We start from the raw sequence: 25916 nt of genomic DNA on the forward strand, positions 1-25916 counted from the left end.
GTCTGGTCCCCGATGGGGCATCTAAGAGAGGCAACCAGTCAATGCTTCTCTTGCGTATCAGTGTTTCTCTCCCTCTCTTTCTCCCTCCTTTCCCCTCTCTCTAAAAATAAATAAACAAAATCTTCTTAAAAAATAAAAGCCCTACAAGTTTCTCTAAAGTAAACAACATCCTAAACATTATCACTATTGCTGTGTTCCAGCTAATTTTCTGACTGATGACTGTTAGCATATAAAAATTCTAGAGAGTAAGTTTCTCATATCAGGCAATTACTATACTTTTAATTTAAGTGATGCATTACATATTTGCCAGCATCCATTCCCTTTGTTTAATCTACGCCTCATTGCTCTGACCAGGATTCCCATGCTTTTGCCACTTCATGGCCAGCACACCCTTCCCCACGTGTCCACCTGAGAGCCTTCACTGCCTCGAAAACCTACCTCAATGGCTTCCTGCGGATTGACTTTGATATAAACTCTTTATATCGCGTAAACTCAACACATACGTTACTGCCTCTTATTTTTCGTACACCATCATTCTTATCTATTTCTCAGAGGCCCCATCGCTGAAATCTTGCAAGTTCTCCTCTTAGTAATTTACATTTAGGACAAGAAAGCCCCATAGATGGGATACGAAGGTTCCTAAAACACATCATTTTTCTACCCTCAAGTGTGGGGCCACAATTTAAAAGGCTTCTACAAGATTTGCAATGAGTCTGTACAAGGTGACTCCCTTAACTGAAGTGAATTTTTAAATTAATGTTTTCCAAGGTCACCTTCAGCATGATATACTAGTTTTTTTTTTTAATGATGTTTTTACTGTGTATAGACATAAAATTACAGGGGGAAAAAATTGACCATGAAGCTGAAAATGAAAGCATGCAGACCATCACCATAAAACACTGCCATTAAAAAAAAAGTTTAAATTTTTACCATTATTTTATGAACTTGAACATTTGTGTCTTTGTTTACCTACTGCTGAGTTAAGTTTATATTACTTTAAGTGAGGAAATAGTATTTATTACTTAAATTTCCATGGCTGGCATACAGATCAGGGTCAATATCACACTGGAGAGCTGTATGGAAGCCACTAACCTCAGGCGATTCAAAGCCAGAAAGTGCTCGAAGAAAATGCCTTCACCATCACACCGGAGCCTCTGGGCTTCACGGGGAGCACTGCATGGAGACCACCGGCCCCACGAGTGCCCCTGTCACTCCCTAAACAAGGACAGAGTGCTCCTGGCATAAATGAAAAGTGACACACTTCTCTATCATGTCTGATGTCTTAAGTCAATTCACAGGTGTATTTTTTAACATTTTTCTTCTACGAAATGATGCATCTTTAACAAAGGATTACGGCACTTTTAGGCAGATAGCGTAGTCCTAAAACGCGGGTTTAAGTAGAAACAGGATTTCTCAAACCAACAGGGGAATGTCTTGCCCCACTCTTTCCAAGCCGCCAGCCATGGGAAGAAGGCTGGCGACAGTGTGGGAAGAGTCTCCTCAGTAACTGAGCCGTGAGTTCGGAAGGCATAAAGCTTTGCGGCACCACTAGCCTGGGAAAGACAGAAGATGTGGCATTATTCCAAGGATGGGTTTGAAACACAGACTAACCAGAGACACACCCAGTAAGACTGCCTTCAAATACATCTTCTTACTTCACGAGGAAAACATTTTCATTTGAATATTTTCAAGATTGCCATCATAAGCACCTTGTATGTTATGAAATTACTAACTCGTGTCACTAGCTCAACATGCCACTAAATATGCCTAGCAAAGACATATTATCCTGCTAGAACCATAGAACAAAAGAAGATTGTGGATACTTATAGAGAGGCAAGTTGCAAATTTTAAAAATACATAGCAAGGTGGAATTCATGAACACGAATAGACAATGAAGATCGGAGACATACTAGTGAATGCTATTAATAAAATTCTTGGAAAATTATAATGAGCAGCTAAAATCAACGTACAGACTCTTGTCAATGCTTTCACTAATGAGAAAAAACCCCAAACTGGATTTTGCTCCTGCCTCACCATTCGGGAAAGCCGAGAGAGGCTGCCTGTCGAAGGCACACAGCAAAGGAATTAGGACAGCAGACGGTAGCCAGACGGGTATTCTCTAGCCCTCCTCTCCTTCGAGCCCAGTCAGTCAAACCAAATGAACTGCCACATTAGTGGGGGACATGGGCTTCAGTAGTCAATCAGATTAAAAGGTGATCAGTGTCCGAAATACCCTCATGACCCGGATGTGCATCTTGTCTGGCACCTCGGCGCAGGGGCTGTGCCCAGTGCTGGCTATGGAAGTGTCGGTACGCAGTCAGGTGCGTGGGAGATACAATAAGCTCACTTGTGCCAACGCCTTCATGTTATTTCAGAATGCCAGCTCAAAAGGGTAAATTAAAGGGTAAAAGACTGCTGAAATTACTAAATAAAATAATAATAAAATTCTTCAGTGGTGATAATGAACTAAGATGCCTAATTTTTAATAGGCAACAAGCAAACCCTATACTGCACAAGAATTGGTAACTTCTCTGGCAGTGAACCAAACAGAAGTCAGCCTTGGCCTATAAGTCAATGAATCTATATTTTAAAAATATCTAATCATATTTCAGCTAAAACTCAAGATCTCTTATGGATAAAATAACCTCAAAAACATACAGTTGACAATATCTACCATTAGTTTAAAACTCCGGGCTTTACCACCAGGCTTCCGAACAACTGACTTTGCCTTCCTCACAGGCACTATAATTCAGGGGAGTGTGGCCCAACACCCAACAAAGAGGCCTGCCCACAGACCAGCCAGGAAAGCTTTCTTCAGTCACGGTTTCCGCACAGAATACGGTTGCCTGGACTTCTTTCCCACCACTACACCTTTCAGATTAATATGCCTTCATTAGCCAATGGCTATAAATGTGAGTCACAATGCAGAGAAAGATTATTTTAATACAAACATCATGCGGTACTTGGCTGTCCCACAGAACCCACAGCTGCTGATTGCCGCAGCTTGGCATTTACTTACACTACTTTTAGGACACAGTCGTTTATGAACACCAGGCACTAAACGATTCAGTTAGACTGCTATGGTAATGCACCACACCCCACACTGGTGTTATTTCATTAGGAAACAAGCTAAGAATGACCTTTGGAAGTTGTGAATGAAAGCAACTTTCTAAAAAAAAATTATTGTATCTCTAAATATTCATCTGAATATTTTCTATCACCATGAAGGTACAACTTACATAATTATTTAACAGTACTGCTTGTGGTCAAATCAGTTTTTCATCAACTCTGAATATTCTTACTGATAACAGGCTGGATATAGTTTTCAGAAATCACTTCGAGTCACTCAGACCCCAGGCTGGTACATAAACTGTGTTTTAAATCGAAACAAAGTGTCACTATCAAATGTGTTTAATGGCCTGGATATGGAAGCAATGCCCCCAAAGGGGGGACTCCCTAAAGCACGTTGTGAGTAACAGTTCATCACTGGTAGTACATAACCACAAAGAGACTTCCGTGACAAGATCACCCTTGTGGGTTAAATGCTCTCACACGTCTGAAAACAGCCCCACGCCCCACAGGCACACTTCCTACACAACCCCACCTGCCCCTCTCCTGCCCTGTGGGGCTGACCACTGACATCAAAGTTATTGGACTGTCAACCTCTAAGTGAAACCGTCTATACCAGTGATTTCCGACCGGCGTGCTGCAGCCACTGCTATACTGTAAGACACACATGCATGCGCTGCGAGAGTGTTTAAAACAGTCGATAATACCTGACTATTCATTCAGTCAACACAACAATAGACAATACAACAGTAGACATCCAGTGTGGATGAGTCATTATATTTTTTTTTGGTCGAATAAGCAAAAACTATATTTTTTGGTGTTCCATGAGATGAAAAAGGCTGAAAATCACTGGTCCACACTGATAGCAAAGGCAGTTTTCAGATCACATGCATGTCTCTGATTGTCATTTTTGTCCCTCCGGCTTCTGAATACAAGAGAACACATTTAAATCATACAGTTTTCAAATCGCCTGCTAAAGTTAGTTTAAACACTATTTGGCAACAACAGTTCTGAAGGTAACATCAGAAAAGGTTAAGATACGTCCCTTAAACTTTACTTGTGGCCCCTCTTCATGTGCCTGCCCTGTGACATACTAACTGGAGCCACATCAAAGTGACATTTCTGTAGGTCACAAATGGTTGAGTCAGTGGGCAGTTGATATGGCTCAACTTAATAATATTTCTCTAAAACAAAGAAATTTAAACGCCTATCGACAGAGCTGGTAAGACAGATTATTATCTATCTACATGGCCATCTTCCTAGCAACAACCTATATTTCTACAAAGTTTGACAGCTTATACAAACCTATTAAGTTGCACATGTCTCGTGGAACTTTGCAACCCTGTGAAGGAGGCAGGTCAGATACCCTGACCTCCACTTTACAGGTGAGAAAATAAGGCTCACATGTTAACTCACTTGCTCAAACGCCAAAAAGTAATGGAGCAAGGAATCAAACCCAGGCTTTTTGACTCTATCTTTGCTGCAAACAACCGCCCCTTAGGAGGATAATCAAGATCATCTAAGTATAAGCACATGCATTCCCTGCTCTTACTTGTGGTCAGATTCCACAAATGCAATACCTATGTGGTAAGGATCTAGGCTGGGATACTTCAGTGCTTTCAAAAATGTGAGTGCGTACTCAAGTACATTCTTATAATTTATCAGCTACTTCTGCAGCCTGTACCCTCACCCCTCCATCCTTACATCCTGCCGGCCCCTCACCGCAAAAGGTCACGTACCTGGCTAACTGTTCTACACGTCCATTGAGAAACAAACCATTACACTAAACATGCAATGTAGTTCTCATACTATCGATCATGGCATGAGACCATTTTACTTAAAGATACCCAAAGCCTGGGATGTGATTCTCAATAATACAGTAATTAAAACAACGGCTCATGACTCAAACTGATAACGTAGTGACTCCACTTACAGCTTAAAGGGAAAAGCTGCTACTGCCCACATTTGTTCTACAATCACCACTATTTATTGATGAAGGAAAAAAGTTTTCTATGGACTTCTAATCCTGGTAGTTCTATACACTGGAATAATCAAAGTAAGTGACAGCTGCTGTGATGTAATAAGGTTTTCTCCTCAACCCCCCACCCCTACTGGCCCATCAAGCAATAACAGAATCTTCCTTGTTTACGAATTTGAAATAATACATAATTCCCCCAATACTATGTTTAGATACTGAGACTGATAACCCCTTCCTACTGTCTTGATACTTCGGGGTGTGGATTTGTAGGGATCAAATCTTACTTTATTACAGAGAAAACATATCTGTGACCATGGCAACCATGGAGAGGGGGGTAAAGATACTTCATAACACGAAAACACACACACACACTCTCTCTCTCTCTCTCTCTCTCTTTTGCTTTCAAATTATTTTTCAAATGCTTTAAATACTTACTCACACAGCAGAACACCATTCTCCAGAGAGGCTCGAAAATCCTTTGTTTCAAAATTCTTCTCGGTTACTTCCTGAAAGAGAAATTTGGATATTATTTTTTTTAATCAGGGATAATATACAAGTCAAATTCAGTATCAGATTAGTACGCATCTGATGTTATAATTTAAAAATGTGCATATATCAAAAGTTGTTCCATATGAAAAACTGCATGTGGCTCTATTACAGAGAAAGAGGTTAACCGCTGTAGTATGAAAAAATATCAACAGAAGAAACCACAATGAGCATTTTCTGTAATGTAACCATTTTATGGATAATAAAAGTTCAAAGATACATTTTGACACACTTCCTGTAAAACTCCTGTGGGTGAGCTGTTCTACTAAGAGTAAATAAAGTCAAATTAAGACATAAACTTGAAGCCCTGGCTGGCGTAGCTCAGTGGATTGAGCGCGGGCTGGGAACCAAAGTGTCCCAGGTTCGATTCCCAGCCAGGGTACATTCCTGGGTTGCAGACCATGGCCCCCAGCAACCGCACATTGATGTTTCTCTCTCTCTCTCTATCTCCCTCCCTTCCCTCTCTAAAAATAAATAAATAAAATATTTAAAAAATTTAAATCCCCTTTAAAAAAAAAAAGACATAAACTTGAAATACCAACTATATATGCACAGAATTAATTTTAATTCCATCCTTAAGTTCCTTAAGTTTCACTACAAAGCTAAATAGCAGAGGACACAACTCTCCTAAACATGTTCATGAAATGGCCCTGATTTGTGTCGAGAGCTATTTACAGAAACATCCCAGAGAGCAGCAGACTGTGACAGACAGGCAAAAGACAGAGAAGGTAGATGGTAAAAACTTTAAGCAGACAATTCCCTACTTAAGGCTATTACATATGAACTGGAAAAATCTCCATGAGATTCTGTCTCTTGAGGGTAGAGTAGACGGGAGGGAAGGAGGTTCCGCAGAGGAAATAGCAGAGAAAACAGTGGAGAAAAACCTGCCCCCAAGAACAACTCTTGGGGTGGGGTCCCCAGCTAAGGGTATGGGCAGGAGTCCTTGTTCCACCTGCCACTTCACAAGAAAATACGATCTTGGAAACAATCCATCTTAAATCCTAGGTGAGCTGCAGTGCCCTCCCAGTAAGAGCCCTGTCCTTGCCACCACTACCTTTACCACCCACCTGGAACCCTACAGGAGAGTGTGTCTCCGCATCTTTCCCACAATGTCCAACACAGCTATAGCCAGACACACTGTCTGTTAACTGACAAAACCGTGGTTCATTGTAGCATTAAAGTCACTTTCTCATAAGCTGGCTCTGTAAATACAGACAGGAGCCAAGGCCAGGGGGTGACGCAGAGGGCAGGGGCAAGTGTAATAGAAGGTCCTCTCCTGCGCACAGCACCAGCCTGCAGAAGGGAGACACTGCTGCATGAACTCAGCACCTGCCGAGTCTCTGTTACAGGCGCTTAACCAAGATACTGGGTGGAGATCTTAAAAAAAGAGACAGTTCTTCCCTCAAGAAGTTCACAGCCACGTAAGTAAGACACAAAGTTTAAAAGCACAGTAAAGCCGAACAGAATGGCGCCTTTGCGGGGGAGGTGACCTTGAGTGGCCCACAGGGGGTCCCAGGTAACCTGTGCAGCACGAAGTCTTCCCTTTCCCCCCAACAGTTCCAGTGCAAACTCAGGGTGAGCTCTGATCCCAACCAGAGAAACGCAGTACTATCTCACTCACCTGGGACCTGCTGTCCAAGCCAAAGAGCATCAACAGTCCCAGGAACATCAAAGCACGTATTGAAGCCCATCTTCTCTAAACACAGGCAAGCCGCTCAGAGCCACCAATACTTAATTGTCCTCCAGTGAAACAATCTGGCAATTAAGTCCCCAAATCAATGCAGATCAGTAGCAGTGGTTTAGGAGAAAATCGGGCCGTGCCCTGCAAACACGCAGAGAGCACCAAAGAGGACCAGCCAACATTCCTAGACGGGCCAGTCAAGAGGGCAGATTTGTACCAAGTGATGCAGTGAAAAGAAATAAGGCCCAACTCAGACAAAACTACATTCGAATCCCATTTTAATTACCTAGCACCTGTGTGATCTTAAGCAAGTTAAATAACCTTTCTGAACTCCAGTCTACTCATCTGAAGCAGAAAACAGCATCTGTTGGGAACCACCCTGCCTGGTTTCAGAAGCTGTAACCCCCACCAAGGCTTAGGCTGAGGGAGCGACCTTGGACTGTAAGCCACCAAGGAGACAAAAGCTTACCTCCCTGGCAGGAGAGCCGCCTCTGCTCCTTTTACATCATCCATAACTGGTCCCCAATGCTTGGTCAGTTAGCCAATGAAGGGTAAGATGCCCCAAAGGAGGAATGACCTAAGACAGGCACGATCATGTGGAAGGCCCCCAAGGAAGGACTTTGAGGGGTACAGCAAAAGGGGGTGATGGACCCTCGCCCCTCGGCTTTGACAAAGTCTGAGTTCTCATTCTGTCTGCAAGAAGTCTCCTAATCTCTTGGCTGCCTTACTTCCCTTGCTCCACCTAAGCCTGAAACAATGACAGAGGGTGGTGCAGCCCTGTGCTGGAAAGGGCAGGTTCCCCAGGTAATCAGGCCTAAGAAAGAATATGTAAAATCCTGTGAAACCTGCTTTGTTTAGAATGCTCTCAATGAAATGATAAGGGTCCAAGCAAGAAGTAAGTTTGTTCTTCAAAGTTTTACAGCTCTTTAGCTATCTGACCCTGACTCAAAATAGGCCCTCAGAGTTCTTTGTTATCTATTGTTTGATCCTTACTGCCTGACAATGATTAATGAGCTTTATCTGTATTCCTGTGCAAATGAACCCAATAAAAGCCCACTGAGGAATAGGCTCCCAGTCCTTCTCCTTTGAGAGATTGGCCACCTTTCCTCCCCCAAGCAGATCATGTCTTGGTAGACATATTCTCATCTTGTTGGGTACTTCCCCAACAAGTACCTACTTATGAGCTTGTAATGGCCAAGATGCTGCGCAGTGGAACACCCAAGGGTCGTTAATAGCTGCACGTGCTTAACCTCATCCATTCCCTGACTTCAAGTTAACACTCTGATAATTAGCCCTCAAAGGAATACTTCTGCACCATATGTGCAAAATTGAGTTATATTACAACATTAACTAATAAAATAGAAATAATGGGATATTCAGAGCTACTCAGAAAACCCAACTACCCAGAAAGTTTCCTTTCTCCCCAAAAAACTATAGAAAGACAAAGTCACAGTAGATTTCAGGCTACCCTCCTCCAGATATCAAACTGTTAATCTACTCTTATACCCATATACTTACCTAAATCTAAATAATTATGATATAACACCAGGCCCTATTTATCTGTTTACAAAGAAGACTATAAAACGTAAACAAAGAGTTTTAAATAATAGGCTGTATTTTGAGAACATGGGGATCTGGCATGCTCTGTACAGCACAGAAGATTGTATAAAATGATAAAACAGTCCTGGCTGGTATAGCTCAGTGGATTGGGTGCTGGCTTGTGAACCAAAGAGTCGCTGGTTTGATTCCCAGTCAGGGCACATGCCTGGGTTGCAGGCCAAGTCCCCAGTTGGCGGCGCGTGAGAGGCAACCACACATTGATGTTTCTCTCCCTCTCTTTCTCCCTCCTTTTCTCCCTCTCTCTAACAATAAATAAATAAATAAAAATCTTAAAAAGAAAGAAATTTTATTTAAAAAAATAAAATAAAATTATAAAACAATCCCAGAAGGCAATTTGTGACACATGTCTGCAGGATTAAACATGCATCCTTTCAGACACACTATGTGCAGACCTAGGAATTTACACTAAGAAAACAAGACAAGGACACAAAGACATAAGTGGAGGAACTGCTTCTCAGCATTATGTATAACAGCAACAATTACAAACCTGAATGCCCAGCAATAAGAAGTTGATTATGTAGCCCTGGCTGGCGTAGCTCAGTGGATTGAGCACGGGCTGGGAACCAAAGTGTCCCAGGTTCGATTCCCAGCAAGGGTACATTCCTGGGTTGCAGGCCATAGCCCCCAGCAACCGCACATTGATGTTTCTCTCTCTCTCTCTCTCTATCTCCCTCCCTTCCCTCTCTAAAAATAAATAAATAAAATATTAAAAAAAAAAGTTGATTATGTTATGATATAACCATAAAGCAAAAAACTACATGAAATTAAACTCATGTCATGAAAGGTTTGCTTGTAAAGAATCCATAATATATTAATTATAAAGCAATTTATGAAATAATACATGAGTGTGACCTCAATTACTATAACTCTATAAGTATGTGTTATATAAATATGAAATATAGTAATAATTTCTAAGTGATAGAATTATAGCTAATTTTAATGTTTATATTTTTACTATTTTTTTCTGTAACAACCACAGGTGTTTCTTGTGTCATAGATATACAAATTAATATTTTTTAAAAAACAACATTCAAAAGAGATTAGAATCGCCCAGATTTTGGTCAATTTCCTGTTATCTCCTACATCTAAAGGATAAAGGAATAGGGAGCTACCATTTTTTATGCTAGGTGATTTTTCTCATTATCTATAAAAATCCACACAATCCTTAAATTTCATAATCTTTATTATTCTCCTGTCACCAGTAAGAAGATAGAGGCTCAGAAAGTTTAACTTTCTAGAAAGTTACGGAACCATCCACGTGTGACAGGAAAATCCTAAAGCACCTTACAAGTACTCAGTAAGGTGGTATCAACTGCATCAACTGTGTGAAAACTAAAGTAAGTAAGTAAATAATTAACCGCCTTTAATCTGTATTTAGTTTTTCTTCTTTAAACCTACATTAGTGTATTTTACCATGCAATATGCCTTCAAAAATAACCCTTCACTGTTGAGGGTATAAAACGGTAACTCGGTAAATAAAAATGCTCCACTGAGTTTTCTCCATTTTCCTGGACAAAGAGACGTGTGTCTTCGTGCACAGTGACCGCGTGTGCCCGTGAAGGGGAGGGAGAGGCAGGGTATGGCCTGCTCAACTTCAGGAAAACGAAAAATTTTCTTAAAATATTTTAAGAGTTTCTCTGGGCGTTTTCATGAACATTAAAAAATGCTCATACTGTATGTACTAGCTACCTCAACCTCAGTAAGTCAAAACAACTGATGGTAAAATGAAATTCTCAATTAGCAATTTATAGAGCCACACAACTCACCTAAGATGCTTCCTAAGGATCTAAGGCAAAAATGGTTTTCCATAAGTTTTAAACCAAAAAAGAAAGCCTGAATTTATAGCAGGGCTTGTCAGTCTGTAGCGGCTGCCTGGGCCACATTCCACAAGAAACAGACTGCATGGCACGAACAATTACTGGGTGAGGACAGGCCCGGGGTGTGGAGCCTGTGGATCTGGGCTGTGCCACTTCCGACCTGTAAGTCTGAGCAAGATGCTCAACCTCTTAATTCTTCCGTCTGTGCAATGCCATACCAGGCACCTATCGCACTTACTCTGAGAACTGAATGAGGCAGTGCACAGGAAGCAGTCAGCACTTGCCAGACGAGGAAGGAGCATTGGCAAATGTTCGCTGGTATAACCAGCTGTCACTCTCCATCTGTAGAACGAAGATAAAAGTTTCCTCTTCGCAAAGTCTGTGTTGCCAGATATAACATCCTTTACTTAAAAGAAGAAACTGAGTTCCCAGATTACACCAAAGTTCACTAGACGACCTCCTATTTCCTAGAAACTATAAAAATTATAAAGACCTATAAAGGACCTCAAAACAAAGTGAAGACAGATTGTTCAAAAAAGAAAAACTGAATCATGCTTTAAAAGATGAACCTATCCTGACTTTAAAGAATTCAGTGTGCTGAATGAAATGCCACAATTTTGAAAGAATAAGTGTTTGCCTACCAGTTCTAATCTAAGAGCCACTCACTCACTGCATTTTTCAGTCGTTCTAAACCTTACTCATTAGAGAGTTATTTGCGTTGTGAAGCAATGAGGCTGTGAGTCACAGGAACTCGAGATCACGTGTCGCCCACCTGAGTTGGCAAAAGTCAACACCGACAGGAGGAATCACTATGTAGTCAAAGCCACACCTTGCCTTCTGTAAACACTTGGGAGTTGTTCCTCTTCCTTGACCCTTTCCATATTTTTTTTAGATTTTATTTATTTTATTTTTTAGAGAGGGGAAGGGAGAGAGATAGGGAGAGAAACATCAATGTGTGGTTGCTTCTCATACACCCGCTACTGGGGGCCTGGCCCACAACCCAGGCATGTGTCCTGACTAGGAATCGAACCAGTGACCCTTTGATTCGCAGGCCAGCACTCAATCCACTGAGCCACACCAGCCAGGGCCCTTTCTGTATTTTTTAATACAGTTAAATAAAACGATTACCACCTGACATAACCTGAGAGGTTATCAGTCGAGAAGACCTGTGATTTGATCCCGACTTCACAGTACACAAATGACAGGTAAAAATATGTGACCCCTCTAATAAAAAAAAAAAAGAAAGAAAAGAAAGACCACAGAGTATATAGTTGAGGCTAGTGCTTCTTGCAGCCCTGTGTCCTTGGGTGCCGCGGCATCAGGCATCATCCTGTTGGCAAAAAAGCTGAAGAGCCACAGGGCCACAGCTCTCCCTGTGAAGTGATAATTACTCTCCCAGGCATATTCAGGGCGGGGCAGCATGCCGAAAACATGCACGAACGTGGCTGTCCAACCCGTCCTACCACCTGTAGCCTCCAGAGAAGCCGTGGGTACAAGGCTTTCAAAAGGCATAGTTTGTGGGAGAAAATATCTGTCAGCTAAATATAGGCAATAAATGCCAAGTCCGCAAGTTTCAAAAGAGCCGTTTCTTTTCCTATGAGATGTATTAATTTAATAAACAAATGGGACTTATCTTCACACGCTTTGCTCTTTTGTTTATGGTTTTATTTTAATCCTCTCACTGGATGAGATTTCCCACCAACATAAGCAGCAAGTTTCTCTAAAGCCGCATTTCTCCGTTCCAGCTCTGACAGCGTAATCCACATGATTTAAATCCCAAACATTCTGGGAACATCTCAAAGACCACTTCAGACCAGACGGGTTATCAGCAAACCGCCCACAATGCAAGTCAGCCGGGGCTCGTCCTGTTTCAATTGTTCAGTTCCTGTGAAGCAGCCCTGTTAAAGACACCTGGAACCCCAAAGGCACTCCCTACCGTGGCTTTGTGCGAATCACAGTGCCAAACCAGGTGCTGTTTGAGTTAGTTTTCAAAGAGACGTTTGCTGACAAAGCCTAGGCGATGAGCTTCCACTGGGCTCACAGTTGATTCCAAATGAAGATCCTTATTCATTGACTGATCGGCTACTAGATCAAGATTATTTAAGATACACACATACCATCATCGTCATGCCAATCACTTTGACATAAGTAATGCAAAACAAACAAGCAAAAAACAGAGAACATGCACCATCAGAAGCCACTTTGGAGCAGAGGTACCTGGCCATGAAAGGATTCATAACAGGTGGGTCTGCCTTGATTTTCCATCCAAGGAGATAACTGAGTGTTCCCATTGAATGAAAGAGGCATTGTTTCTACAGCGGGAAGTTCCAGGCAGTACCCATCGAGGCCCTGCCTTGCTTTTCCCTCAGTCTCTAAAACTGTCCATGAGTTAAAAACACCCCTGTCTCCTTTCTTCCACTAAACTTCACTTTTGGAGCAACCATTCTGTGATCCTCGTGACACAAAACAGGACCAGTCCTTACGAGGGATTCCACAAGACGTCTATGTCACTGTTTGTGACGCAGTGGCTCCGACAGGTCTCCTCAGCCACACAGGCCAAACCGCTAGATGAAAAGCAAACACAATTTAAATAGAACAAATGTCTACCTCCTAGCGCTTTTCTTTCCTAGAATAAAATAACTGAAAAAGTTACTCAGCATGTCAGAGAAGCCAGTTCTTCCCAGAAGAATGGGCTGAAAATTAAAAATAAAAAAAAAGGAACTTGGAGTCAGAGCAGCTAAAACGAAAGCTTCGGACTCCTTCCTTGTGTGACAGGCACCACGTCTCCTCACCCCTCCAGGCCTCAGGCCTGAGGCTGTGACCCAGGGACTCGGGCAAGGATGACCAACACCCACTCTTGGCTCGTGCGCAAGTTCCTTCCATCTTCACAGCAACCCTGTGTGGTGGGCAATCTCACCCACGCACGCGTGGGGGAAACTGGGTTGCAGTCCAGCTGCTGGAGCTGAGACCAGAGTCCGTAAGCAGCCCCCCATGTAACCAGTACCGAGAACCCAATGAAAGTGTCTGTGACAGCACTAAGCCAACTTCACGGGCACATTAGCCACCAGCTCCCTGCACTCCTGGCCTTCCCAGCCCACACAGCATACTGTCGAAGGTGGGAAGTCTTCTTACCCAACTTCTAATTGGCTAAAAGATGGCATCCACATACTGATCACTTATGAAGCTAAGTAATCTTCCTAGGATACGTGCACTACAAGTATTTAACCAAGGGGGGAAAAGACAAAACCGATGGTTAAATTTCAGGTGTGTGAGGGGAGGGAGGACTGGTTGTGCTCTGATGGAAGAACATCCCTCCGCTCCTGAGAGCACTTTGCTAAAGTGGCCTCCTGCTGCACGGAGGGGGTTCATCCTCGTTTGCTCCGGGGCCCGACAACAAAAGCACGCGAGAGCCATGGACACTTTGGCACCTTAGTTATGCACCTTTCCACAAGTGGGTGTTCTTGGATGGAACTTCAAAGGGAAGCGCTTGTCACTACTATTGGCTAGCTACGTGAAAGTTTTTCCAGACTAAAGGACATATTAAAACGTCACTTTCTATTCAAATAATCTATCTTAATTTTACAGAGGATACTAAGAAAGTATTCATTTATTCACTCATTCCAAAATCATGTAATAAAAAATGGTTATGCACATACCTGGCACGGGGTTTGGCACTAGCGATACGAAAAGTAAGATGTAGCAATGCTTGGAAATTCCTCTTTAAAACTCTAACCCTGTTTTGAAATGTGTGGTCAAAATGGCATTTTAAGCCCAGGCCTCTCTCAAAAATGCGGTTAACCCTCGGAATAACAGCATGTCCTTTGTTGACTGATACTGTACATTCAGCAAATAACATTGCTTTAAGTGGCATAATCAAGTCACTGGCCTCTCTTAAAATCTGCCAGGGTACTACATAATATCCCAGAGTATACCAGGACTACCTTTGCCAATACTAATATCACTTGATCGCAAACCCAAAGCCAACTCACAGTCTTCCAAGATAGTGGTAATCAGAATTGCACAGATCGCTGAATTCCAAATGGAATCCAAAAAGTCTCGTAAGTGGTCAAAAATCTAAACGCGCCTCCCGCACCACGGCCCCCTTGAGCCCTTCGTCCCCGTGTCTGGGGTGAGTTACTTCTCCCACTTCACGTCCTCTTGGAAAAGGCCCACAAGTCTCACAGTCGGGAAGGAAAAACAAAACCAGCAAAAAGCAAAGCTCCCAGTTGTGTATCTGGATAATTAAAAGCCCACTGTTTTTATAAGCATTCAAAATTCTCACTCACTCATCATTAGCTCAAATGTCAGCTGCACTCAGATTTGTCGGGGAGGGGTGTGCAAAAAAAACAACAAACAGATTTTGAACATAACTTCTGGTCCAGGAGAAGTGGCCACTTCCCTGGACCACTACCAACTTTTAGCTTGCATTCCCAAATGATTTTTGGCTAAACCACAATTATTAATAAGGCAGAAATGAAACAACGGGAAAGAAGGAGACACAACAAGGGAAGAAAGGAAGATAATGCTCCAGGGTCACAATGCAGGTTTCATCAGGATGCGAACCCAAACCGGAGCCCTATTCACAGCTAGTAAAGGTCCCTGAAAACATCACACACAAAAATGTGCTCAAGTTTTAAGCTACAGTTTGTTTGGTTAACAATCACAAAAACTGCTTCTGGAGGGTGAAATATAAAGCACATTTTGTCTATAAACCCAGGTTCCTGCTCTAATTTATGCTGTTGCAGACAATATGGAAAGTCTGGCAGAGGCCTTGCCCAGGCATAAATGATTGTTTCTTTCCAGATCGAGAAGTTCTTCAATAACTAGCACACACGGCACAGGTAGATGTGAACCTCCATTACTGGGCTATTTTAAGTATAGTTCAAATGCTCAACATAATCATGGGTTCTCAAGAGTCAAGAGACGTCATTGTTTTTTGCAGGAATGTCTCACACACATTAGCAAGTCTCAACAATTACCTGCTTATCTCTCTGTGGATTATTGTGAGAGTCACTGCTGTGGGAAACATCCATTTCGGGAAGCGGCACGTCTGTGTCACAGGTGAGAGTCTCTGTTTATTTTACATGAACTTCAAATTGATAGCCACACCCCCGGTACCTCAGTGGTCCTGCACTTTCCAGTGTCAGATCAGTAGTAAGGAATGGAGCTGGGGTGGCCTGTGACAAAGGGGATCCCTGAATGATTCCCGGTGGGTTCCCACTGCAGACTAACAATGCCATCCTTCTGGGGCCCACCCATCGACCTTCCTTCCACCCAACCATGAAGCGAGGTCACAAAGAGAGTTACAATTCTAATCCAAGGTACATACCCAAAAGAAATAAAAACATATGCCCTCACAAAAATTTGTACATGCACATCCCTAGCAGTATTATTCACATTAGCCAAAAATAATAATAAATAGCCCAAATGTTCATTCACTGATGAATAACTAGAAGTATGGTATAACCATACAACAGAATAGCATTCAGCCATAAAATGGAATGAAGTAATGATACATGTTACAACATGGATGAAACTTGAAAACATGAGGTTAAGTGAAAGAAGCCAGAAGTAAAAGACCACGTATTGTACAATGTAATTCCATTTACGTGAAATGTCCAGAACAGACAAGTCCCTAGAAACAGAAAGTAGATTTGTGGTTTCCAGGGGTTAGAGAAAGGGAAGAATGGGGAGTGACCGCTGATGGGCGTAGAGAGTCTTTTGAGGTGATAAAAATGTCGTGAAGTTAGAACGCGGTGATGGTTGCACAAGGCTGGGAGTACACCGAGAGCCAGTGAACTGCACGCTGTGAAAGAGTGAACTGGGTGGTATGTGAACTATATCTCAATAAATATGTTCTAAAAAAACTCAGTGGATGGTGTACTTAGAAACTCGTGCACTTTATTCAAATTCAATGCAAATGACTTTTTAAAAGATAGCTCTGCAAAAGGCCTTAAAATAGCATCTCATACTCCATACATGGAAGAAATTGAACATAAGTTGAGCCATTAAAGTAATTTCTGTACTCGATGTACCTCCCTTAAAAAGTTATCTATCATTTTATAGGGATAGACCTAAATTGGGGAAGTGAAATTTCCAGCCCCTCTTCCTCACACACAGGAATGTTTTAATATTAAATTATAATATTTCCTTTTATATATTTGGATCTACTTTGGTTTTAAATGTGTCACCTTTGCATCATATCTAAATAATCAACACTAACTTTTCTAAAGTACATGTATGGCCTTTTTTCAAAATTCACTTTACTTAAATGTTTTCAAAGCAGAAAACACGGTGTAACAAAGTGGGCCACAGGATATGGGCATATGGAACCTGCCCATTAACTCCTGGTCTAAATGAATTACAGTCCCAAGAACAGAAAGGTTAAGAAATCGGTTTTGCTAAAGCAACTTACAGTAACAAAGTTTCTCCTAGATTCTTTCTCGTGCCTAAATAGATTTCGGCAAAGCTTCCAGTTTATTTATCTCAAAAGTAGATAAGCTGATAGCTCCACAACACATCTAATGATTCGTTTGAAAGATCCTTGGCTGAATAATTTTACTTCTCTTTACTGAAATTGTTTGTTTCAAATAAAAGTTGAAGCACAGAGAGCATTTTTTTTAACACTATTCTGGCATTCTGAGATGTAAAAACAGACGTTTGCATCTTCTCAGGATAACAGAGGGAGGACTCCGCCCACTGAATGAATGAGTTCTTGTTCCCCAGGTAAGTACTGGTGACCTTGAGAAGCCACTTTCAGAAAGTCCGCCTGACCTGGCTCAAGCGGTGCTGATGGCTCCCTCCGTCCACACCGCCCACACCGCCCACACCGCGCCTTGCACTCGGGTCCACCCACGGTGTTCACATCGCGGCGTGGCCTGTGTGTATTCTCATTCCTGCCCCACCCCCCACTGGCCGAACTTCCAAAAGGCGATTTCATAGTTCACAGGCTGACTCCAACCTGTAGGCATGTTTCATTTGGTCAACCCAGCATGCTGAAGTTGGGAAATACTTAATGTAAAACAAAGATCTGGAGCGCTAGCTTCTCCTTTTAGAAAAGAAATGCTCTGGCAACACTGGACGTGCATCACCTCAGAGCCACGGCCACTGCCCTGGAGTCCAAGACCCGCTGCTCGGGAGGGAACAGCCTCCCCACACAGCGACAGGCCCACCCCACCCACCGGACTGGCCCCGGCAGGCACATCGGCTTGAAAGTATGGCCGTTTCTTCCTTGTACTCTCAAGGCCTAGCACGACTCCTGGCCTTGGGAAGGACTGTCACTCGTAGACTCAGAATTCAGTGTGTGGAAGGATCACCTGCAGTGCTTGGGAGCAGTCAAGGTCCCAGGCCTGCCTCTAAGAGATCCCGACTCGAAGCCCTGGGCTGGCACCTGGTCGCCCCCATTTTCCAGGAGCACCCTCACTGAGTCGTCTTGCCAAGAACGGTGCCAGATAAACACTGTTCTCGTGTTAGGTAGCTAGGGCTCTTAGGAATCTTGATTTCCTTACAAGAAGAAGAATTCGGACAAAATCATTACCCACCTCCTCACAGGGCCAAATGCTTTGGTTCTTTTTTGGAAGTCTAAGGAAACCAAGCAGAAATCAGCCCCCGTGCTGCTGCCACCTGCTGTCAGTTCCTGCTATTGCATGCACTGCACCAACGGTAGCCCTAAGGCGGCTGTCTTCTATTTTTAATGGCTACAACCAAGTACAGAAAAAAAAAAATACAGCAAAACAGCTTTAAAACACAATAGCACGCCACATTTGGTGAGATGGAAAAACAGAAATATCTTACAATTGTATTTGTCACCTCCACCCCAATAAAGCTGAATGTTAAAAGGAACACCAGCCGTCTGCCACCTCATTAATGCTGCAGGAGCTTCTGATGTGCTCCTAGAACACTGGTGTTCCTAGCTAGACCACACGAATAGGTCCCGAGACTTTCTGTGGAAAGATATGTGCAGTAAAATATATAAACTTTTTTAGCGTAGATTTGGAACTCACTACATGGCACAACTTTCTACCATAATAGGATAAATTGCTCCAAAGTGGAATAATCTGCATTTCTGGAGAAAGTCAGCTCCTGGTACAGGAAATGGTCAGAGGCCAAACATAGGTAATTCACTTTGTCTGGGTGAAATTTATAAGACTCCTGTCAACGGTCCGGATGATTTCTCTCACCCAGCAGAGCGAGCACCAGGGTGCTCGTGAGTCTGGGTTTTGTGAGGTTCAGAGTGTAGGTTATACGTGGATTCTGCCCTCCAGCCCGAGAACTTCGGTGCAGAGGGAGATAATTATGGGCCGACGGCCAATCACAACACACTAAAAATCTCTGCCTGAATGTTCGCGCAAAACCAAGAAGCATATCCCAGCAGAGCGACTGGGCGGGGCAGGCTGTGTGGGCGGCGGGAGAACTTGGGTGAACCTGGCAGGCTTCCCCGCGGTGATTACTTCACCCTCCTCGAAACTGTGATGCTTGACCTGCGCACCCCTCCCTTCCTCAAACTCTCCCTCAGATCACCGACCTGGGGCTCCTTCTCCACCTTCTCAACTTTGTCCATTTAAGTACAAACTCCAGGCAGGTAGTTCTAAACTCACAACCGCGGTCCTTCCCCGCCCCCCCCCCCGCCCCCCCAAAAGGCATCCCTCCAGCCTCAGGTCCCACCTTTCCAGCTGCCGGCCGGGCAGTCCCTCTGGAGCACCCTCCCTTCACCATAAAGCCAGCACGCAAAACCACCTCGCCCTCTCACCCAAGACTGAACCGCCACACCTCACTTCTCTATTGAAGTCATGATGCTCTCATTCTCCCAGCTGCCCGCACTCAACACGCGGCCGTGACCCTTCCTTGTCCCTCTAAATCCACATAATTCTCTCCACCCCAGCTCGAGACTTGTAGCAGATGCTATGCTTCACTCATCTCCTACTAATTGCTCTGCCTTAATTTCCTCTTGATCCACTCTGCATTTCAGTGCCTATCATTCCTTAAAAAAACGAAACAAAACAAAACACTACTCAAAATCTTGCGGAGGTCCATTGGGCCTGCAGAGTAAGGCCTTCCTCCCTACCTTCAGACCTTCAGCTCTGGATTTTCACACGCAGATCCTTGATTCTATCTAAACACAGGAACTCAATGTCCTCCAACACCTTCATGCCTCTATCTTAACTCAAACTACATGTCTCCACCGTGTGCCCCAAACACCACTGCCCCCCGCATATGACAGACCTAACGAAAATTCCTTCTCTGTCCACATCTTCTCTGGCACCGATTATCTGAGCCACTAATTCAGGAGTTACACCATCCTGCTCATCTCTTCTGGCCTAGACTGAATCTTCACTGAGGTCAGGAACCTTTCCCACATGCTCCCCTGCCCTCCCCTCCTGTGTGACACGCACAACCACCAGTATTCGTGAGTAACAGAAGAAAATCTCATTTCACTCCAACTAAAGGCAAAAAGGGGTTAAAAGAAAAGAGAAACTGGCTTGAGGTATTCAGAGATGGTTTTAATTCAGATTCAGAGACTCAAAGCACACAGCTGAGGGAAGAGATTTCCACCTTCTGCAAAAAACAGCAGGTGGCATGCGGTGGAACCAGACGAGGAAGCTGGGGGGTGGGGAGCCACAAGGTGACAGCCGTGGAAAGGAGACGGAGCAGAGGAAGCAAGCTGGGCTCCCTGCCTCTCCAGCCAGGATTCAGAAACAAGGGTCCCAGATCAGAGAGATGGTACCTCGGCTGCGGAAAGACCCTCTGAGAGCCTCTGGCCGCATATGACAGACCTAACTAATGTCTTCAGGGAAAAGGAAAACCCGAAAGCCAGCGTTAGTGAACATTTCCCTCCCCTCACAGAGAATCATGTCAGTTATCCCACACCCTGGAGCAGAGAACAGAGTCAGAAGACAGAGAAGCTGGAGGAAAAGGATAGCGAACCCAGCAGAGGTGGGGAGGAGGACTGGGGAGGGCCACATGAAGTAATTACACGCAGCCTGAGGCCGGGCCAGATGGCAGCCACGGACAATGGGCCCCACACCGGCGATATGAAATTTTGATGAATTCCTTAATGGCCACACAATGAAAGCCTGTATTCCAGAAACAGCTAATAACAGCAAATGTCAGGGCTACACAAAAAGACTTAAAATTGACATATTTATTTACTCATATATATTTGGACATTGTTCAAAATGTGTTTGTTTAATAAGAGCTTTCACTGATGAGAATTCTGATTAGTTCCTGTCCTGAATACTAATGTTACTTTTTGAACCCTAAGCTGATGTTCCAGCCATGGTACTAATTGAATTAGCACAAAAGGCATGATACTACAGCTGCCCACACACCTGACCCAAAATGACAGCCCCGGTCCTGGATTAGGGAGAACCATACATGCATTTCCCAGCATCTCAATGTAAGAAGTCATACAGCGTCTAGAACAACAAAACTTACTTTTTAAACTGAGGTAGGTCCTTAGTATTTTTATATTTTATTGAATTTATTAGGGTAACATTGGTTAATGAAATTACATAGGTTTCAGGGGTACAGTTCTCTGACACATCATCTGTACACTGTATTGTGTGTTCACCGCCCACGTCAATCTCCTCCCCTCACCGTTGATTCCCGTTACACTCCTCTATCTTCCCCCACCCCCCTTTCCCTCTGGTAATCACCATACTGTTGTCTGTGTCTGTGAGTTTGGTTGTTGGGGTTTTGTTTTTCATTTTTGTGCTTAATCCCTTCACCTTTTTCACCCAGATCCCCACCCTTCCTTCCCCTGACAGAAGTGAGTCTGTTCTCTGTATATATGAACCTGTTTCTATTTTATTAGTTTATTTTGTTCATTAGATTCCACATATAAGTGAAATCATATGGTAATTGTTTTTCTACTACTGCATTTCACTTAGCATAATACTCTCCAGGTCTACACTCTCTGTTGCAAAACATAAGATTTCCTTCTTTTTTTACAGTTGAGTAGTACTTCATTGTGTAAATGTACTGTCACTTTTTATCCACTCATCTACTGACGGGCACTTGGGCTGCTTACAAATCTTGGCCATTGCAAATAACACTGCTATGACCACAGGGGTGCATGTATTTTTTGGATTAGTGTTTTGGGTTTCTTTAGATATATTCCCAGATGTGGAAACACTGTGTAATAAGGCAGTTCCATTTTTAATTTTTTGAGGTATCTCTATATTGCTTTCCACAGTGGCTGTACCAATCTGCATTCCCACCAACAGTGAGTGCACTAGCGTTCCCTTTTCTCCACATCCTCTCCAACACTTGTTGTTCATTGATTTATTGATGAAAGCCATTCTGAAAGGTGTGAGGTGATATCTCATTGTGGTTTTAATTTGCATTTCTCTGATGATTAGTGATGTTGAGCATCTTTTCATGTCTATTGGCCCTCTTATGTCCTCTTTGGAGAAGTGCCTATTCAGGTCCTTTGCCAATTGTTAATGGGATTGTTTGTTTTCTTAGTATTGAGTTGTGTAAGTTCTTTATAAATTTTGGGTGTTAATCCCTTTTTAGGTGTATCATTGGAGAATATGCCCTCCTATTTTGTAGGTTGTCTTTCATTTCGTTGATTATTTCTTTTGCTGTGCAAGAACTTTTCAGTTTGATGTATTCCCATTTGTTTATTTTTTCTTTTGTTTCCTTTGCCCAAGGCAATATGTCAGGAAAAAAACTTGCTAAGGGAAATGTCCAAGATTTTACTATCTATGTCTTCTTCTAGGATTTTTATGTTTTTCAAATTTTTTATGTTTTTGAATTTAAGTCTTTAATCCATTTTGATTTGATTCTTGTGTATATTGCAAGAAGGTGGTCTAGCTTCATTTTTTTGTACATATCTGTCCAACATTTCAACATCAATTATTGAATAGACGGTTTTTACACCATTGTATGTCCTCGCCTCCTGTGTCAAATATTAATTGACCATAAAGGCATAGGTTTATTTCCAGGGTCTCTTTTCTGTTCCATTATCCACATGTCTCTTTTTATGCCAATGCCATTATGTTTTGATTACTATGGCCTTGTAGTATAGTTTGATATCAGATAGCATTATTCCTCCAACTTTGTTCTTTCTCAAGATTGCTGTTATTATTTGGGGTCTTTTATGTTTTTATATACATTTTTGGAATATTTGTTCTAGTTCTGTGAAATACACCATTGGTATGTTGATAGGCATTGCACTGAATCTGTAGATTGCTTTGGGTAGCATAGACATTTTAATGATGTTGAGTGTTCCTATGCTTCCTATGGTATATACTTCTATTTGTATATTCTTCAATTTCTTTCTTCAGTGACTTACAATTTTCTGAGTACAGATCTTTTACATCCTTCATTTATCCCAAGGTATTTTTTGATGCAATTGTAAATGGGATTTTTTTTTTTAGTTTTTCTTTCTGATAGTTCATTATTGGTGTATAAAAATGCAACTCACTCTGGATATTTACTTTTTATCTTACTACTTTATTGAATTAACTTATCAGTTCTAGCAGTTTTTTGGTGGAATCTGTAGGGTTCGCTATGTACAATATCATGTCACTTGCAAGTAATGACAGTTTTACTTCCTTCTTTCCAATTTGGATGTCTTTTCTTTTTTCTTCCTGATTGCTGTGGCTAGGACTTCCAGCACTGTGTTGAATAAGAGTGGTAAAAGCAAACATCCCTGTCTTCTTCCTGACCTTAAGCAAAACACTTTTAGTTTTTGCCCATTGAGTATGATGCTGGCTGTGGGTCTCTCACATGTGGCCTTTATTATGGTGAGGTATGTTCTCTCTATTCTCATTTTGCTGAGTTTTTAACATAAGTGGGTGCTGGATTTTATCAAATGATTTTTCTACATCTATTGATAGGATCATCTGATTTCTATCCTTCTTTTTATTTGTAGTGTACTATGTTTAAGAATTTGAAGATACTATACCAACTTTGCATCCCCAAAATAAATCCCACTTTATCATGATATATAATCTTTTTACTGTATTGCTAAATCCAGTTTGCTAATATTTTGTTGCTGGTTTTAGCACCTAGGTTCATCAGGGATATTGGCCTATAATATTCTTTCTCTGTAGTGTCTTTTTAAATATTTTATTGCATTTTTCCATTACCATTTAGTCCCCTTACACCCTCTCCCCTTCAGCAATCACCACACTTTGTCCACATCCATGAGTCCTCTTTAGTTTTTGTTCCACCCCTCCACTAGCTGTCTTCCTGCTCTCCACCTATGAGTCTGTCCCCATTTTCCTTGTCAGTTCAGCTTGTGCATTAGATTCCACATATGAGTGAAATCATATGGTATTTGTCTTTGTCTGACTAGCTTACTTCACTTAGCATAATGTTCTCCAGGTCCATCCATAGTGTCTTTATTTTGTTTGGGAATAAAGATAATGCTGACCTAGGAAAATGAGCTTCAGAGTCTTTCCTCCTCTTGAATTTGGTGGGATACTTTGAGAAGGATAAGTGTGTGTTTTTCTCTGAATATTTGGTAAAATTCACCTGTGAAGCCATCTGCTCCAAGTTTATTGGGAGTTTTTTGATTACTGCTTCAATTTCATTTGCCATAATCTGTCTATTCAGATTTTCTGATTCTTCCTGACTCAGTTTTGGAAGATTGTATCTTTCTAGAAATGTATCCATTTTGTCCAGCTTGCCCAATTTGTTGGCACATAGTTGTTCTATAACAACAAACTCTTAATCCTCAGAATGAGCAGACTCATACAAGAGTATGCACAGAGCCTTAGTCACTCTAGCTTGTCTAAGCAAGGCAGGACGCTTCTGAAATGCTTCACATTTGCCTAAATGGTCATCCATAGCTGCCTAATTGAAGCCTAAAGTCAAAATAAGGCTGAAGGTCACTGATGTTATCTGCCTTCTCTAAAAGCCTTGAGGAAATGAGTTACATCTCCTGGAGAGGGGTTATCCTCCAGGAAGACATTGTTTGAAGAAGCACATCCATCTGATGACTGGCTGAAAGAGCTAAACCTTGGCTCAGTAACCTAGAAGGAACATGAGAGAGCTGTATGCACACATGCCAGGTCCCGGAGTAACTGGAAAAGAATGTATGAAACTGCAGCACCCCTGCAGGCCTTGGGTAGATACCCTCTTCAATAAGAGACACTGAGGGAACGAAAACACCCTGAAGCCAGCTTGGGTCTGGTGGCCTATAACCCGCTCCACAGAACTCAAGTGTGGGCCACCTGGAGCTAGTGCAGTCAAGACTACCTGAGCAGACTGCCCACAGCTGGGTGTTCCCAGGCAGATGTGTGAGAACAGAGCAAGCCTGAGGACACTGTCAAGAAAGCGTCTTGGCATTCGATTATACAAGTGACACTACACAGGAGAAGGAAGCAGTGACGGGAGGCCGGTGAGAAGGAAGAAAGTAAAGAAGCTTCGAGTAAACAGGTTTAGTTGAGGCTTGTGTTGGGCAAGCTGCAGAGTAAGGTGGTGGGATTCATAATGCGAGAGTGAAGCCCTCCCAGGAAATAACTGTACCCAGGACTAGGATGTCGAAGAAGAAAATGGCTGGAGCAGAACTGGAAGTCAAGGACTGGGAGGCGAGAGAACGTGATGGCCTCCGCTGTATTCTCCCAGCACGATGTCAGGGAGAGCATGGGAGAAAGCAGGGGCAGGCGCTCGAGTCTGCACTGAATAAAGAGGAGAAACGAGATGACAGCATGGTAATGAGAGATCTTGGGTAGTCTCTCCAAGTGGCAGACGGCACAGATGTTCTTACATGGACACTTCAGGTTAACTGTCTGGAAGTGGCCGCTTCTTCCAGCCCTGAGGTATGCGGGGCATGAGAAAGGCAGCAAACTCCGCTGAGAATACTTCAGAAGGAAAAGAGGACTGGGTTTTTCTAACAGCAAAGTGGTAAAGAGAAGGTTTAGGAAAGGGGTGAACGTTGGGGTGTTCACCATAGAATCGTTCCAGAGGGTGGAGTGGAAAGCTCTGGGAGGAAGCAAGGGTGCTGGGCCAGAAAGCCGGGGCTGAGCTCCATGACCAAAACTCCTTCATCTTGGGTAGTAACCGAGGCTGACGGGAAGCTCGCATGAGGTTACTGGGCTGCAAGAATGATCCTGAAATGATACTGAACTTTCTGTGTTACGTGTAGTAAGTAACAGTAAGTAACCTGTGACACTAAGGCGAAGACCATACAAATCCTGCACTTTTTTCTTATCATAAACAACTTTCTTCATTTTGAAACCGAACTGAACAA

The 25916-nt window shown here is 42.7% G+C and overlaps 1 protein-coding gene and 1 long non-coding RNA gene across 14 annotated transcripts in view; both read right to left on the minus strand.

Moving 5' to 3' along the window:
* LMO7 (LIM domain 7) overlaps nucleotides 1–25916 on the minus strand; it is a 219648-nt gene that overhangs the window by 144329 nt on the left and 49403 nt on the right. For all 13 annotated transcript variants that reach the window (XM_036011272.1, XM_036011285.1, XM_036011286.1 and 10 more), the window contains one exon: nucleotides 5483–5553. In XM_036011272.1, coding sequence (XP_035867165.1) covers nucleotides 5483–5553 — 71 coding nt within the window. The remainder of the gene's footprint in view (nucleotides 1–5482; nucleotides 5554–25916) is intronic.
* Nucleotides 14020–24037, minus strand: LOC118497327. Its single transcript, XR_004899854.1, has 3 exons — nucleotides 23893–24037; nucleotides 20537–20547; nucleotides 14020–14031 (listed from the first exon to the last, which is right to left on the minus strand). It is a non-coding gene; the product is annotated as an uncharacterized LOC118497327 (long non-coding RNA).

Source organism: Phyllostomus discolor, chromosome 11, assembly GCF_004126475.2.
Source record: "Phyllostomus discolor isolate MPI-MPIP mPhyDis1 chromosome 11, mPhyDis1.pri.v3, whole genome shotgun sequence".
Taxonomy (NCBI): Eukaryota; Metazoa; Chordata; class Mammalia; order Chiroptera; family Phyllostomidae; genus Phyllostomus; species Phyllostomus discolor.